Source organism: Equus przewalskii, chromosome 11 (assembly GCF_037783145.1).
Source record: "Equus przewalskii isolate Varuska chromosome 11, EquPr2, whole genome shotgun sequence".
NCBI lineage: Eukaryota > Metazoa > Chordata > Mammalia > Perissodactyla > Equidae > Equus > Equus przewalskii.
In genome coordinates this window covers 15,555,214-15,568,413 of record NC_091841.1, presented here as the reverse complement: position 1 = coordinate 15,568,413, position 13,200 = coordinate 15,555,214, and the positions used below count along the sequence as shown (strand labels likewise).

General features: G+C 38.9%; 3 protein-coding genes across 3 annotated transcripts in view; 2 read left to right on the top strand and 1 right to left on the bottom strand.

The window, feature by feature from the left end:
- The first annotated feature begins 2,229 nt into the window (after window positions 1-2,229).
- The window catches only part of LOC103567504 (olfactory receptor 4A47-like), an 88,915-nt gene continuing 77,944 nt past the window's right edge, over window positions 2,230-13,200 (top strand). Inside the window, exon 1 of the mRNA XM_070563904.1 lies at window positions 2,230-2,327. The gene's annotated coding sequence lies outside the window, so the exon portion shown is untranslated. The remainder of the gene's footprint in view (window positions 2,328-13,200) is intronic.
- LOC103545453 (olfactory receptor 4C3) lies at window positions 2,268-6,155 on the top strand. The gene is given in 3 exon segments (XM_070563905.1): window positions 2,268-2,441; window positions 2,443-3,069; window positions 6,004-6,155. Coding segments are annotated over 3 exon segments (906 nt in total). The 3' UTR covers window positions 6,109-6,155.
- On the bottom strand, window positions 11,691-12,721 carry LOC103541887 (olfactory receptor 4C45-like). The gene has a single exon (XM_070566029.1). It carries the CDS (start codon window positions 12,719-12,721, stop codon window positions 11,759-11,761), a length of 963 nt encoding a protein of 320 aa, XP_070422130.1. The 3' UTR covers window positions 11,691-11,758.

Sequence of the window (13,200 nt, the reverse complement as noted above, 5' to 3'; positions counted from 1 at the left end):
TAGTGTCCTCAGATCCTGTCAATGTAAGTTTTCTATAATCTATTTTTAAAATTAAATAAAAGAAAAATGCAACTCAAATAAAAATTCAGTGGAATAATTTTACTAAAATTCTCATTACTTTCCACAAAATAAATTCTCATGGATAACTCAAACAGGAGACTTCTTTTATTTGCTAGGTTTTAACAAATAATTTATATTGCACTCCCACAAATCTAAATCAAGAGATGAATCAGCTTAATATTTTTATTTTGGGATATATACATTCATTTTTGGCTAAATTGTATGCTGTTCATATTGACTGTATTTTCTATACTCTCTTGTATTCTGTATCAGAATCACTATGAGGGAATCTTTCACATTTGTAATAAAATTACACCCATATTGATACCTGCTTAGACTTGAATGCATACACTTAGGTCCTTGACTCCTTAAGCCACACGAACAATTTGTTGTCCATGGTGTTGATGATGGTGATATCAGAGATGCCATTTATTGCATGTTTATCACATCCAGGGTCTATATGAACACTTCATGTGTACTGTTTTCATTTGCTCTTCTCTACAACCTGAGGGTAGAGCAGTACTCTTATTTTTATTTTATAGATAAGAACATTGGAGTTTTGAGAAGTTCTCCATGATTACACAGCCAATAAATGGCAGAGGAGGGATTCAAAGTCAGATGAGTTTAAGTGACAGTATAGTACAGCAAAGCCCACAGACCTTCTAGCAAGGCCTCCTGGATGCAAACCCTAATTCTGCCATTTATTAGCTGAATATGCCTCTGTAAATTGCTAAATGTGTGTCTCACTTTCTTCTTCTGTAAAATGAAGGTAAAAACAGTAATCTACCTCATGGGGATGATGTGAGGATTGAATGAACTGATGTATGTGAAGCAGCCAGGACAGTGCTTGGCAAAGACTAAGTGCTACATGGGTGTTTGCTCTTGTTACTGCTGTCTGTGCTCTTGGACAAAATGTTCTACTCTGAAAGGGTCCCCATCAGACTTCTCATTTGCAGAAGCTGTATTTGCCTTCTTGTGGTAAAACTTGGAGTGAAAAAAAGGGGGCAGCTTCCTGATCAACACAGGAATCTTCTCTCCAGTGTTTCTTGTATCTGAGCGTCCCTTCTTCTGCTGATGCTTAATGATTCTCCTTTAATTCTTATCATACTGACCATCATTTCTTCGGCAAGTTGGAAGATTTAGCTAGTTTAAGAAGGTCTATGTTTCCTGGAGAAAAATAGGTTGTTGTTGGGTTGGGTTAGTGACAGTTTTTAAATTAATCACTAACTAAGGCACAGGCATTTCCTTAATGGCATTAGGAGATAAAGGGTGAATAGGAATAGTCTGCCAGATGAGATTATAATTTATTGCTGATTAAGACAAGGCATCCGTTCTCGATGCCTCCATAGTTTCCTTTATGTAGAGAATAGGTGAATAATCATTTAATAGAATCTTTCACTGATGCTCACCAAACTTTTTTACTTTTTCTTTTTTAACTTTAACTTCTCCCTGTAGACTACAGAGGGACTAGTACCCTTTAACTAGAAGTATTTCCCAAGCCCAGGGAAAGCAAAAGGGAATAGTAATTTAAGCTGGCTTCCTAGATCTGATGCTGTCCACAGCACGGACATGGAGCGGGAGTAAATGAGCAAGGAGAGCAATGGAGAAATTGGGCAAGTCTCCAGCTGCAACCAAGTCAGTTTCTCTGAATTCTGTTTCAGTTTGTTTTACATAAATTTGTGTTATTATTGGAAAAACTGACAGAAAGCACAGCAAACCTCATTGCAAAGTCCACAGAGAAATATTTAATTCAAAGGGTACGCACTACACATGCAGAAATTTCAGGAAATCCTCAACATTCATGGTTTTCTCAAGTATCATTGTATCTATGTGGCACCATGCTGAAATTTTTCAGAGATGTGCTCCAATTGGGTTAGAAAATCGATATCTGCCTAATGTTCAATTTCAGTAGCAACAACAGAAATTAAAATTTAGATAATTAAGTTATTTTTGTGTAATAACTTACGTATCTAGTGCCCAGTGATGCTGAAGTTAACAGATAGACGTATGCTCACATTTTGTGGTTAACAGAATGAATTGATACAAGAATTTTGGAACAGAAAGGGTTAAGAGGGACAGAGGGAAGTGGGTGTAACTAAAGGAAATCTTGCAACATTTTACCCCCGGAATTAGTTCTGTTATAATTATGTTTCTCTCTTGACTTTACAGGCAATACTGTACCTGCCTTATCAGTGTTTTCGGCCTCTATGGAAATACCACACAATGTCACAGAATTTTTCATGCTGAGACTCTCAGAGAACCCAGAGGTACTGAGAATTCTCTTTGTGGTCTTTCTGATCATCTCTGGGGTCACAGTTTGTAGAAACATGCTCATTGTGGTGACCGTCACCTCCAGTCCCATCCTGGATTCTGCCAGGTATTTTTTTCCTGGACAACTTGTCCTTTGTTAACACCTGTTATTCTTCCTCTTTGACCCCCCAAATCATTGCTGACTCCTTGTATGAGGGGAGAGCCATCTCTTATGGGGGCTGCATGGCTCACTTCTTTGGAGCTCATGTTTTGGCAGGTGTTGAGATCATTCTGCTCACAGCGATGGCCTATGACTGCTATACGGCCATGTGCAAGCCCCTGCACTACACTATCATCATGACCAGGCATCTCTTTGCCCTGCTGGTGGGGGTGGCTTGGCTGGGGAGCTTCCTGCGTTCTTTGGTTCAGCTCCTCTTGGTCCTTCAATTGCCATTCTGTGGGTCAATGTGATCAATCACTGTCTGTGACTTGTATCCCTTGCTGGAATTCTCCTGCACCAACACACATGTCATCAGTTTGCTGTTTGTTGCCAACAGTGGTGTCATCTGCCTGTTGAACTTCCTCATGCTGGCTGCCTCCTACATTGTCATCCTGTGCTCCTTGAGGCCCCACAGTGCAGAAGGGAGCTGCAAATCCCTCTCCACCTGTGGGGCCTGCTTCACTGTTGTTGCCTTGTTCTTTGTGCCCTGTATATTTGATTACATACACCTAATGTCTACTTTATCCATAGACAAAAATATGGCAGTATTTTTTTAATTTAATAAGCATTTATTATTGCCTACAAATCTGTGGATTAGTTGGATAGTTTTACTGGTTCCAGATAGTCGTAGATACCTCACTCAAGTGTATCACCAGCTCTGCTTATTTTATTTATTTATTTTTAATTTAATTTTATTTATTTTACTTTTATTTTTATTTTTTAAATTGAGATTCATAATAGTTTACATCATTGTGAAATTTCAGTTGTACATTATTTCTTGTCTGTCGCCACATAAGTGCTCCCCTTCACTCCCTGTGCCCACCTCCAAACCCCTTCCCCTGGTAACCACTGAACTATTTTCTTTGTCCCTGTGTTTGTTTATATTCCACATATAAGTGAAATCACATGGTGTTTGTGTTTCTCAGCCTGGCTTATTTCGCTTAGCATAATTCCCTCCAGGTCCATCCATGTTGTTGCATATGGAATGAATTTGTATTTTTTCTGGCTGAGTAGTATTTCACTATATATATATACCACATCTTCTTTACCCAATCATTGCTCAATGGACACTTGGATTGTTTCCATGTCTTGGCTATTGTGAATAGTGCTGCAATGAACATAGGGGTATATATGTTACTTTGGATTGTTGATTTCAAATTGTTTGGGTAGACACCCAGTAGTGGGATAGCTGGGTCATACAGTATTTGTAGTTTTAGTTTGTTCAGGAATCTCCATACTGTTGGATGTCTCTCTGTGTTTCCTTGTAAGTCAGTGAGTTTCCTTATGATGGATATTTTGAATTCTTTGTCATTTAGCTTGTATATTTCTGTGTCTTCAGTGTTGGTTTCTGGAGAATTGCCATTTTCCTTCTGGTCTGAATTGTTGCTGCAGTTTCTCTTTGTTTGATGAACTAATCTTTTGTTGAGCATTTGTGGTATTCCCCACCGGTGGGGGGAGGAGCAGGAACAGTGTTTCTGGCCCCACCTGGTCTGCTGGAAGCTGTGGGGGTATTATGGGTGCTTGCCCCAGCCTGGGATGTGTTCAGGGACTTGTGTGGACTGTCCTTGGTGGGCGGGGCTTCCTCCCTAGGCTAGGGCCTCTCTCTGGTGCCACAGGGGTGCTCTGAGCTCCCCCTACCCACCAGAAAGTGATAACCAGTGGGCTCAAAGCTACTGCATCAATTCCTGCAGGTGTCCAGGACATGTTCTGTCTTTGGGAGCACAGCTGCACCGTGAGCATGTGTGCGAGCCTGGGAAGTGTTTGCCCCAGCACAGAAATCTACTGAGTTCCCTGTTTACGATCTGCAGTCTGTGGGGTCTCTGTGCTTGGTTGGTGGGGCTTCCTCGCTGAGACCTGAGCTATGGCTGCTCCTTGATGGCCCTGGGGCATGGTGGGCTCCCCCTCCCTGCCAGGAAAGTCAGCGCTTGTGAGTTCAAAACTGCTGTGCCTGAGACCAGCCTGGGGCTGAGTGGTTAAGTTCACGTGCTCCGCTTCAGCGGCCCAGGGTTTCACTGGTCCAGATCCTGGGCACGGACATGGTACCACTCATCAAGTCATGCTGAGGCAGCATCCCACATGCCACAACTAGAAGGACCCACAACTAAAAATATACAACTATGTATCAGGGGGCTTTGAGGTGAAAAACGAAAAATAAAATCTTTAGGAAAAAAACTGCCACACCTATTCCTGCTGCCTCCCCAACCTGTACCCTCTTTGGGAGCACAGCTGCACTGTGAGTACTGTGCGTGTCTGAGAAGTGTTTGCCCCAGGGTGGAAATCTGCTAAGGTCCCTGTATATGATCCACAGTCCACAGGGCTGCTGAGCTTGGTTGGCGTGGCTTCCTTGATGGGACCCTTGTTGCCCCTTTATGGCACAGGGGTGTGGTGGGCTCCCTCTCTCCACTGGGAGAGCGACCATGGTTTAAGGGTTACTGCCTCCTCCTCTTATGGTCACCCTGCTGTGTGTTCCCACATTCCAGGTGCTTGCACCATGTTGGAAAGTGTTTGTGTGCACGCACAGGGCTACCACGGAGAGCAGGGTGTGCTCACATATTTTTGCCACTTCCTTGGGGGCCAGTCCATCCACCCTCAGATGTATAGCTGTGTGTGTCTCTCAGGCATCCTGTTGTACTGTGTGGGCTTCCTCCATTGGTCAGTGAGTGTCCATTAAGTTGTAGTTCAAAAAAGGGAGAGACGAAGGGAACAGCTCACTGTGATCTGTTGCTGATGTCTCTGTATTTTTAAATATTTTTTAAAAAATTTCTTTTTCTTTTTTTATTGCAGTAGCATTGATTTATAACTTTATATAAATTTCAGGTATACATTGTTATATTTTTATTTCTGTGTAGATTACATCAGGTTCACCATCCAAAGGCTAATTACCATCCATCACCACACATATGTGCTTAATCACCCCATTTGCCCTCCTCCCTCCACTTTTCCCCTCTGGTAACCACCAATCCAATCTCTGTTTCTGTGTGTTTGTTTATCATTGTTTTTATCTTCTACTTATGAGTGATTTCATATGGTATTTGGCTTTCTCCCTCTGACTTATTTCACTTAGCATAATACCCTCGAGGTCCATCCATGTTTTCACAAATGGCTGGATTTCATCATTTCATATGGCTGAGTAGTATTCCATTGTGTGTATATACCACATCTTCTATATCCATTCATCCCTTGATGGGCACCTAGGTTGCTTCAAAGTCTTGGCTATTGTGAATAATGCTGCAGTGAAGAAGGAGGTGCATGTAGCTGTATGCATTCATGTTTTCATGCTCTTTGGAAGAATACCCAGCCATGGAATAGCTGGATCATATGGTAGATTTATTCTTAATTTTTTGAGGACTCTCCATACTGTTTCCCACAGCAGCTGCACCAGTTCACACTCCTACCAGCAGTTTATGAGGGTTCCCTTCTCTCCACAGCCTCTCCAACACTTATTGTTTCCTGTCTTGTTAATTATAGCCAACATGGCAGTATTTTATGGTACTCAGACACCTATGTTGAATCCACTCATTTATACTCTGAGAAATGAAGAGGTAAAAAACGCCATGAGAAAGCTCTTCACACAGTAAGAAATTGCAGATGGACTATAAGCAGTAAAGTAGGAAATAAAAATGACTTTATTTCTGTAAGTGGAACAAACATGTTTATTTTTTATCATATATTATCTTATTCCATCTTATCCATTCCTTCACCTTCAAAGACTTTTATAGTTTACTTAGTCTTTTTACTTGAATTGCATAATTTGATTATAAAACAACTATGTGAACTATATATGGCATGAATGATTATTCTCCCTCTTTTAGAAATGAGGAAATTGTGTCTCCTGGTGTGGTTAATTTATAATCAAAGTGATCTAGCTTTGAAGTACCTAAACCAAAATTCAGAAACAGTTATTTTTGATCCATCATCCAGATGTTTAAATAGCAATTCATGTTGATATATTGAGTCTGTTTGATAATTGAGTAGTAGAAATGTAACACAAAATGCAACTTAAGACAAATAACTTCATGCTTAGCTATGTTTAGCAGTCTGTGCATCTAGGCCTGGCTTTCATTGCTTCTCATCACCCTTTATGACATCAGCAGTATGGCTGCTACACTGTGGCAGAGAGGGTAAGACCTGGCTCTGGAGACAGATCAGCCTGAGCTTATCTTATTTCCCATGCTTACTCATGGCATGACCTTGAGTAAATGACCAAACCTCTATAAGCCCGTGCTGCCTTTCTTTAAGATAAAGACAAAGACAAGCATAATAGGTGTTTACAGTGTTATTGTGAGAATGAAATTAGATAATCTACGTAAAGGTCTTAACCCAGCGTGTTGCACATATACACCCAATATGTTTTACTTGATATTATTGTATACATACTTCAAGTCTTTCCTAACCTTCCACACAGAGGCTGTTTTCTTTTGCTTTTCTATCTCTCCTAAGTTTGAAATATATGCTTCATTTAGCGTAGGGTGGTTTATTTTTTGGCCAATGATACAAAGTGGTATTTACTTGTATATTTTCTAACTCTTTCTGTTTCAAATTCCAGGAATGCTAGTGCTTTGGAATCTGAAACATACACGCATGTTCATTCCATTCTTTTCCTGGTTTTACAAATTCTGACCATATCCCTTTTGAGGCTTCACCCTTTAAGAGTCTAGGCTCCCATAATATATAATAAACTTATCCTTTGATTGACAGTTAATCTGTAATTCACCATGTTGCAACATATCGACTTTTTACACTAAGAAAAAAACAACTAAAAATTAATGTGAAAAGCAATTTCTTTACTACGACTATTCAAAATTACTCTCCCAAAACTCCTAAGTTCAGGAGATCATCAAGAAATAATTATTATTTTAGGTCCAAACTTCTATGTATGACAAAAACAACAGTTATAGAGTTCTCAGGCAAAATAAATATTGTCTTCTTTCACTTTGTCGTAGTTTGACAGTCTATAGCTAGGTATAACTGAGACCTTGAATTCTATATATATTCATTTCTCCTGTTAGACAATAAAAGTATAATAGAGATGATTTTCCAATCAACTAAGAAAAAGATCATAATGAGGCTCGCTAAAAAATAGCCTATCTTTTTGCCAGCTTGCCACAATTTTATCTCAAGAGGCTTTTTAGAAAAGCGTTCTTACTTTAGTTGAAACTTGAAATGCACCTTTATTTCTGGTGCAGTTAAAACATCAAATGTCATAAAGGACTGATCTTAGTGCCCCCTTGTTTCTTTTCCAAATCGTGATTAATAATGGTTCAACTAACTTATGAATGCTGCTTAATTTTTAAAAAAATTCAACCTGCTAGAAAAAAGACATGAGTAAATGTCACCAGAAGTTTTCCATATAATTTAAAAATTATTACTAATTTTGTTTACAAAGGTAATAGTGTTTCCCTTTTGGACACTATGTAAAATATTTTTCCCTCAAAACATGTATCTATTTTAAAATTTAGAAAAAGATGGGAAATACATAAGAAAATAAAGATGTGTGTGTGTGTGTGTGTGTGTGTGTAAACCCACCTATAAGCACACTACCTAGAGATAGTCACTATCAACATTTTGGTAGATATGCTTTTAGATGTCATCATCTTTTTCTCCTCCTCCACCTCCTCCTTCAGCTTCTTCTATAAACTTGGTTAAACCTCAACCATCTTAAAAGTTACTCTCAGGGGCTAAATTACTTTTTTTGTTGAGCTTACAAGGCATCTTACACAGTAAACTTTTCTGATCCTCAGTTTATTTGTCCAAAAGTGGGCATTTATTCATTAATGTATGCCCTTATACATACATATATGTGTGTTATGAGACACAAATGTGTAAGAAGAGCATAGTGTCTGACAGGTTGATGGGAGCCTAATAAATGGTAGCTCCCTTGCCTGCCAGTGGGAAAAGGAAAACAGAAGAACAGAAGCTGGAAATAATGTAAGCCTCTGAATTTTAAGCACTGTTGAAAATACACATGTGAAATCAAAAAGGAAGACATATTTGAGATTTTTATTCTGCAACTCATTGTTATACGGCTACTGGCAAGCTACTTGAAAAAATAGTTTTTCGCCTCTCTTGAACTCCCCTCCCTCAAGTTGAGTTTTCTTGTTTTGTTTTGTTTTGTTTTAATGGACAATCATAGGATGAACACACATTCGTAGGAAACATATTTGGTTTTTTTTTAAATTTATCAGAGGAAAGTAATACTATATAAGCCACAAAGTACTTCTTTATGTACAAACCAGTGCAGATGGAGAAGACAATAATTTCAAAGAAATTTCCTGTTATGTGGAACTCAAAACACTTACAGAGTTATAAGTTACCAACTGGTCACCAGCTGATTCTTTGCAGACTCAGACATTTTCAGCCTGGCCTATCTATGAAAGCAAGTCTACCTTCAAATTCTTTCAAACAATGAAGGCCAAAGGGTTTCAAGGAGAGAATTTCAAAGATTAGAAAGAAATGTAAGAAATTTAACTTGTTCTGTTTACCTTAAGGGGATACAAAATGGGTTTCATAAAGCACAAAGAGTTTAGGTCAGACAAGCTCAGATTTGAATTTTGACTCAGCTAAGTGTTAGCTAACTGATCTTGAGCAATGCAATGGACCACTCTATCCCTTGGTTTCCTAATTTATGAAATGAGAACATCCACATTACTGCACTTAATTGAGCTGTACTGAGAATTAAATAACAGAAAGAGTATAAAGGACTTTGCACATAGTAAATACTCAATAAAAAAAGCTGTCATAATTAATTTTACTAACATTGTTTTATTAATGCTTACACCTTAGCTTATGGGTAGAGTCACCATTATGTTCAAATAATGAAATGCTTTAGACAGAAGTAAGTTCCGTAGTTTGGGGATTCAAATAAATCAAGGACAGAAAGAAATTAGGGTCGTAAATCAATTGCGTCCAAAAGATGTAAAGTGAGTGCTTAGGTCAACACTTTAGCCACGAAAAGTGCTCAATTAACATTAGCTATCTTACTCTACCTTCTCCTCTCCTTATTTTTACACTGTCCTTTTTCATTCCATTTTTCTTGGGAACAAGAACTAGATCTTTAAAAGATAAATTTGATTTTTTAAACCTACCATTGCTTGCATATATTTACAAGATGGTCACACATAATTTATGGCAAAACATCTATTTTTAAAGGTCTTTGTATATAGTGAGATCTAACCTATATAAGTTCTGAGAGCATGAGAAATGTCAGCATCACATGATATTAAAATCCCTGGGTGAGAAATCTTCTCCTGAAAAGAGATTTCTGAGCTCTTCCTCAAGAATCACAAACTCTATACAGAGGAAGGTCTTTTAGTCTCAGCACCGGGTTTTCCCTTTTCCTCCTTATTCTGGAGGACTGGACAAGACAGAATCCACCATTAGTGAGAGCTTTTGAAATTAGTTCTACTTAGGCATCTCTCAGTTGCTCCAACCAGCTCTCCCATTTGTATCTACAGAGATATTTAAAGGCATTTTAATCCCAGAATACATAGCTGGTGATGGGCTAGCTCTTAGTGTCCAGAGACCTGCTCATTGACCCCGTTAAGTTTCCTTGCTGAGGTAATTACTCACCATTATGCTGTTCCTGCTTGTCAGTGGATGCCATTTATGACATATTTTGAAGTGAAGTGAGGCTGAGTCACATGTTTGGGCCTTCTGTGATCATGGTTAATGAAAGACAGCAGCAGTGTTCTTGGTCTCCTCTGTTAGGAACTGCAGTCCCCAGAATACCTTATGCCCTGACAACATCTCTGACAGCTATACAGCATCTCAGAAATTTTCACTATCTTTCAGCTAACTAATTTTTTCAATTTAAATTGCTTAATTCTTACAACATAAGGATGTATGTAATTTTATTTCCCTTTTACGGATTAAGAAACAGGTAGAGAGGGGCTGGCCCCATGGCTGAGTGGTTAAGTTCACACGCTCTGCTTCAGTGGTCTAGGGTTTCACTGGTTTGAATCCTGGGCGCAGACATGGCACTGCTCATCAGGCCACGCTGAGGCAGCGTCCGTATAGCACAACCAGAGGCACTCACAACTAGAATACACAACTATGTACTGGGGCCTCTTTGGGGAGAAAGAAGAAGAAAAAAAAGAAGATTGGCAACAGTTGTTAGCTCAGGTGCTGATCTTTGAAAAAGAAACACAAAAACAGGTGCAGAGGTGGAGCAACTTGCTTACATTTACAAGGCTAATTAAAGCTGAAGACAAGATGCAAAATCAAGACTATTTGATCCAAAGCTCTTAATGCCTGACTTCAAACCTTCTATTTCCGAAGCTCTTAGAATTTCATTATGTTCATGATATGGTTTCTTTTCTATAATCCAGATTTGTGATCAAGTCCAACTTAATGGCATAAACTTGTTCTTACATCACTAGCGATTTTCTAAAACAGTTGTTTTGTTTCCAAAGTCTTCTTTTCCTTTGTGTCTAAGACAAGCCTTTAATGTACAAATACTTTCTGCCTTAACTCTCAATTATGTTTCCTTTGCACCAGCCAATTCTAATTCTAATTCTTTTTGTAGACAATTGTATGCTACAGAGAGTGGTGGAGATGTAATTTTTTGAAAGCACCTTAGCATGCAAATGCACTCTTCTTCAGATTGCAATAAGTAAAAAATTTTTTATTCTTGTTATGGGAGGACATATAAAAACCTCTTAAACTTAGGAAGATAAGAAGTATATTTTGATTAAAAGTGCTTTTTGAAGCCTCTTTTCCTACTGTTCTACACTTTTTCCATATTTAATTGTTTTTCCTCTTTTAAAATAAAACTCCATTCTAACTGTAGTGCTGGGTACAAAGAGTGTTCAAGAATATTGCTGTTGATCTGTTTCATACCCAAAATCAGGGCAATGCTATGCCTTTTGTGGGCCTTTCATACTTTTGTCCTCATGGATTCTTTCCTCTATAAAGGTAATAAAAATTATATTTTATGGCTGCATTGGTGTAAAGACCACTGTTCTCCAAGTTGGGTTACATTCATTTTTTATTCTTATTTTAAAAGAAATTGACATATTTCAAGGGCTCCTAAAACTATCATAGGCCCTGCGCACTGTGCCCACTGTGCCATAATGGATATGTCAGCCCTGTCCACAACATGTGGGCTCCTGAAGGAAACTGATCCAGGCAGGATAATTGACTGTCCCAAGTTTAACCAACTAAGGAGGAGGATAAATCTCTATAAAAGATCACTAGATTTTTTTTGCCTAGATACTCCAACCACAAGATTTATTTAGCTCCAGTTTTCATTATTTGCCCCCAGAGTTTCTTCATGACATTTTTCATTTCTGTATTTCTGAGGGTGTAGATCAAAGGGTTCAACATAGGAGTTCCTATGGTGCAAAACACAGTCACAGCTTTGTCAGCAGGGAAGGAGGTCACGGGTCTTAGGTACAGAAATGAACAAGGTACAAAGAATAAGATGACAACAGTGACATGAGAGGCACAAGTAGATAGGGCTTTGTGACGCCCTTCAGAGCTATGTGTCCTCAGGGAGCATAGGATGAGGACATAGGAAATAACCAGCATAGAAAAAATGATCAAACAGAGAGACCCACTGTTGGCAGCAATCAGAAGCCCCAAAGTGTGAGTGTCTGTGCAGGCCAGCTCCAGAAGAGGTATTATATCACACATAAAATGGTCAATGACATTGGGGCCACAGAATGGTAACTGGATCATGAACAAAATCTGGATCCCTCCATGAAGAAACCCTAAAACTACAGCCATTCCCACCAGGAAACCACACACAGGTCTCTTCATGATGGTCATATAGTGCACGGGCTTACAGATGGCTACATAGCGGTCATAGGCCATGACAATTAACACGATGATCTCAGTTCCAGCAAAGAAATGTTCAGCAAAGAGCTGAGTCATGCAGCCATTCAAGGATATGGTGCTCTTCTCAGAGATCAAGTCAAAGATCATTTTGGGTGCTATGGAAGAAGAGTATAAACCATCTATAATGGACAAACAGGACAGAAAAAAGTACATGGGTGAGCCCAGGGCTGGGCTGATGAAGATGGTGACTGAGATGAGCAGGTTGCCTGACAATGTGATCAAGTAGAGGATTAAAAACACAGCAAATAAGACTTTCTGCAGTTCTGGATTCTGGGTCAGACCCAGCAGGATGAATTCTGTTACATTGTTCATGTTTTCCATTGATTCAGCTTGGGTTGTAAGCAAATGATCCATCTGGAAAGATCATAGTATTTCTAAGTGATGATATTTTTAATTCCGTTTAAAATATTCCATCATCTCCTGAGTCCTGGTCTCTGTGACTGGACCTTCCACTCACTGCCATTTTGCAGATAGTTGTAAAGCAGAAAGGAAGGAGGTTAAATTTTCCTTATTCCTATTAATTGGATAGTGACTATACCTTACTAACACCAGAATACAAGCAAGGTGTTATTACAAATGTTGACTTATGGTTGACTTCCAAAGTTTCTTGATCTAAAAGTCTCACAGATGGCTATATATCACTTTTGGGGACAAATTTCACCAATAACATTTATTTTCAAATTATTCTTGTCTATTGGCATGAATACCTGTAAGTATATGATCACAATATTCTTTTTTTTTTCCCAAGGAAGATTAGCCCTAAGCTAACTGCTGCCAATCCTCCTCTTTTTGCTGAGGAAGACTGGTCCTGAGATAACATCCATGCCCATCTT

Excerpts from the sequence above, each read along its gene's own strand:
- LOC103541887 (XM_070566029.1), bottom strand. The coding sequence starts at position 12,721 with ATGGATCATTTGCTTACAACCCAAGCTGAATCAATGGAAAACATGAAC.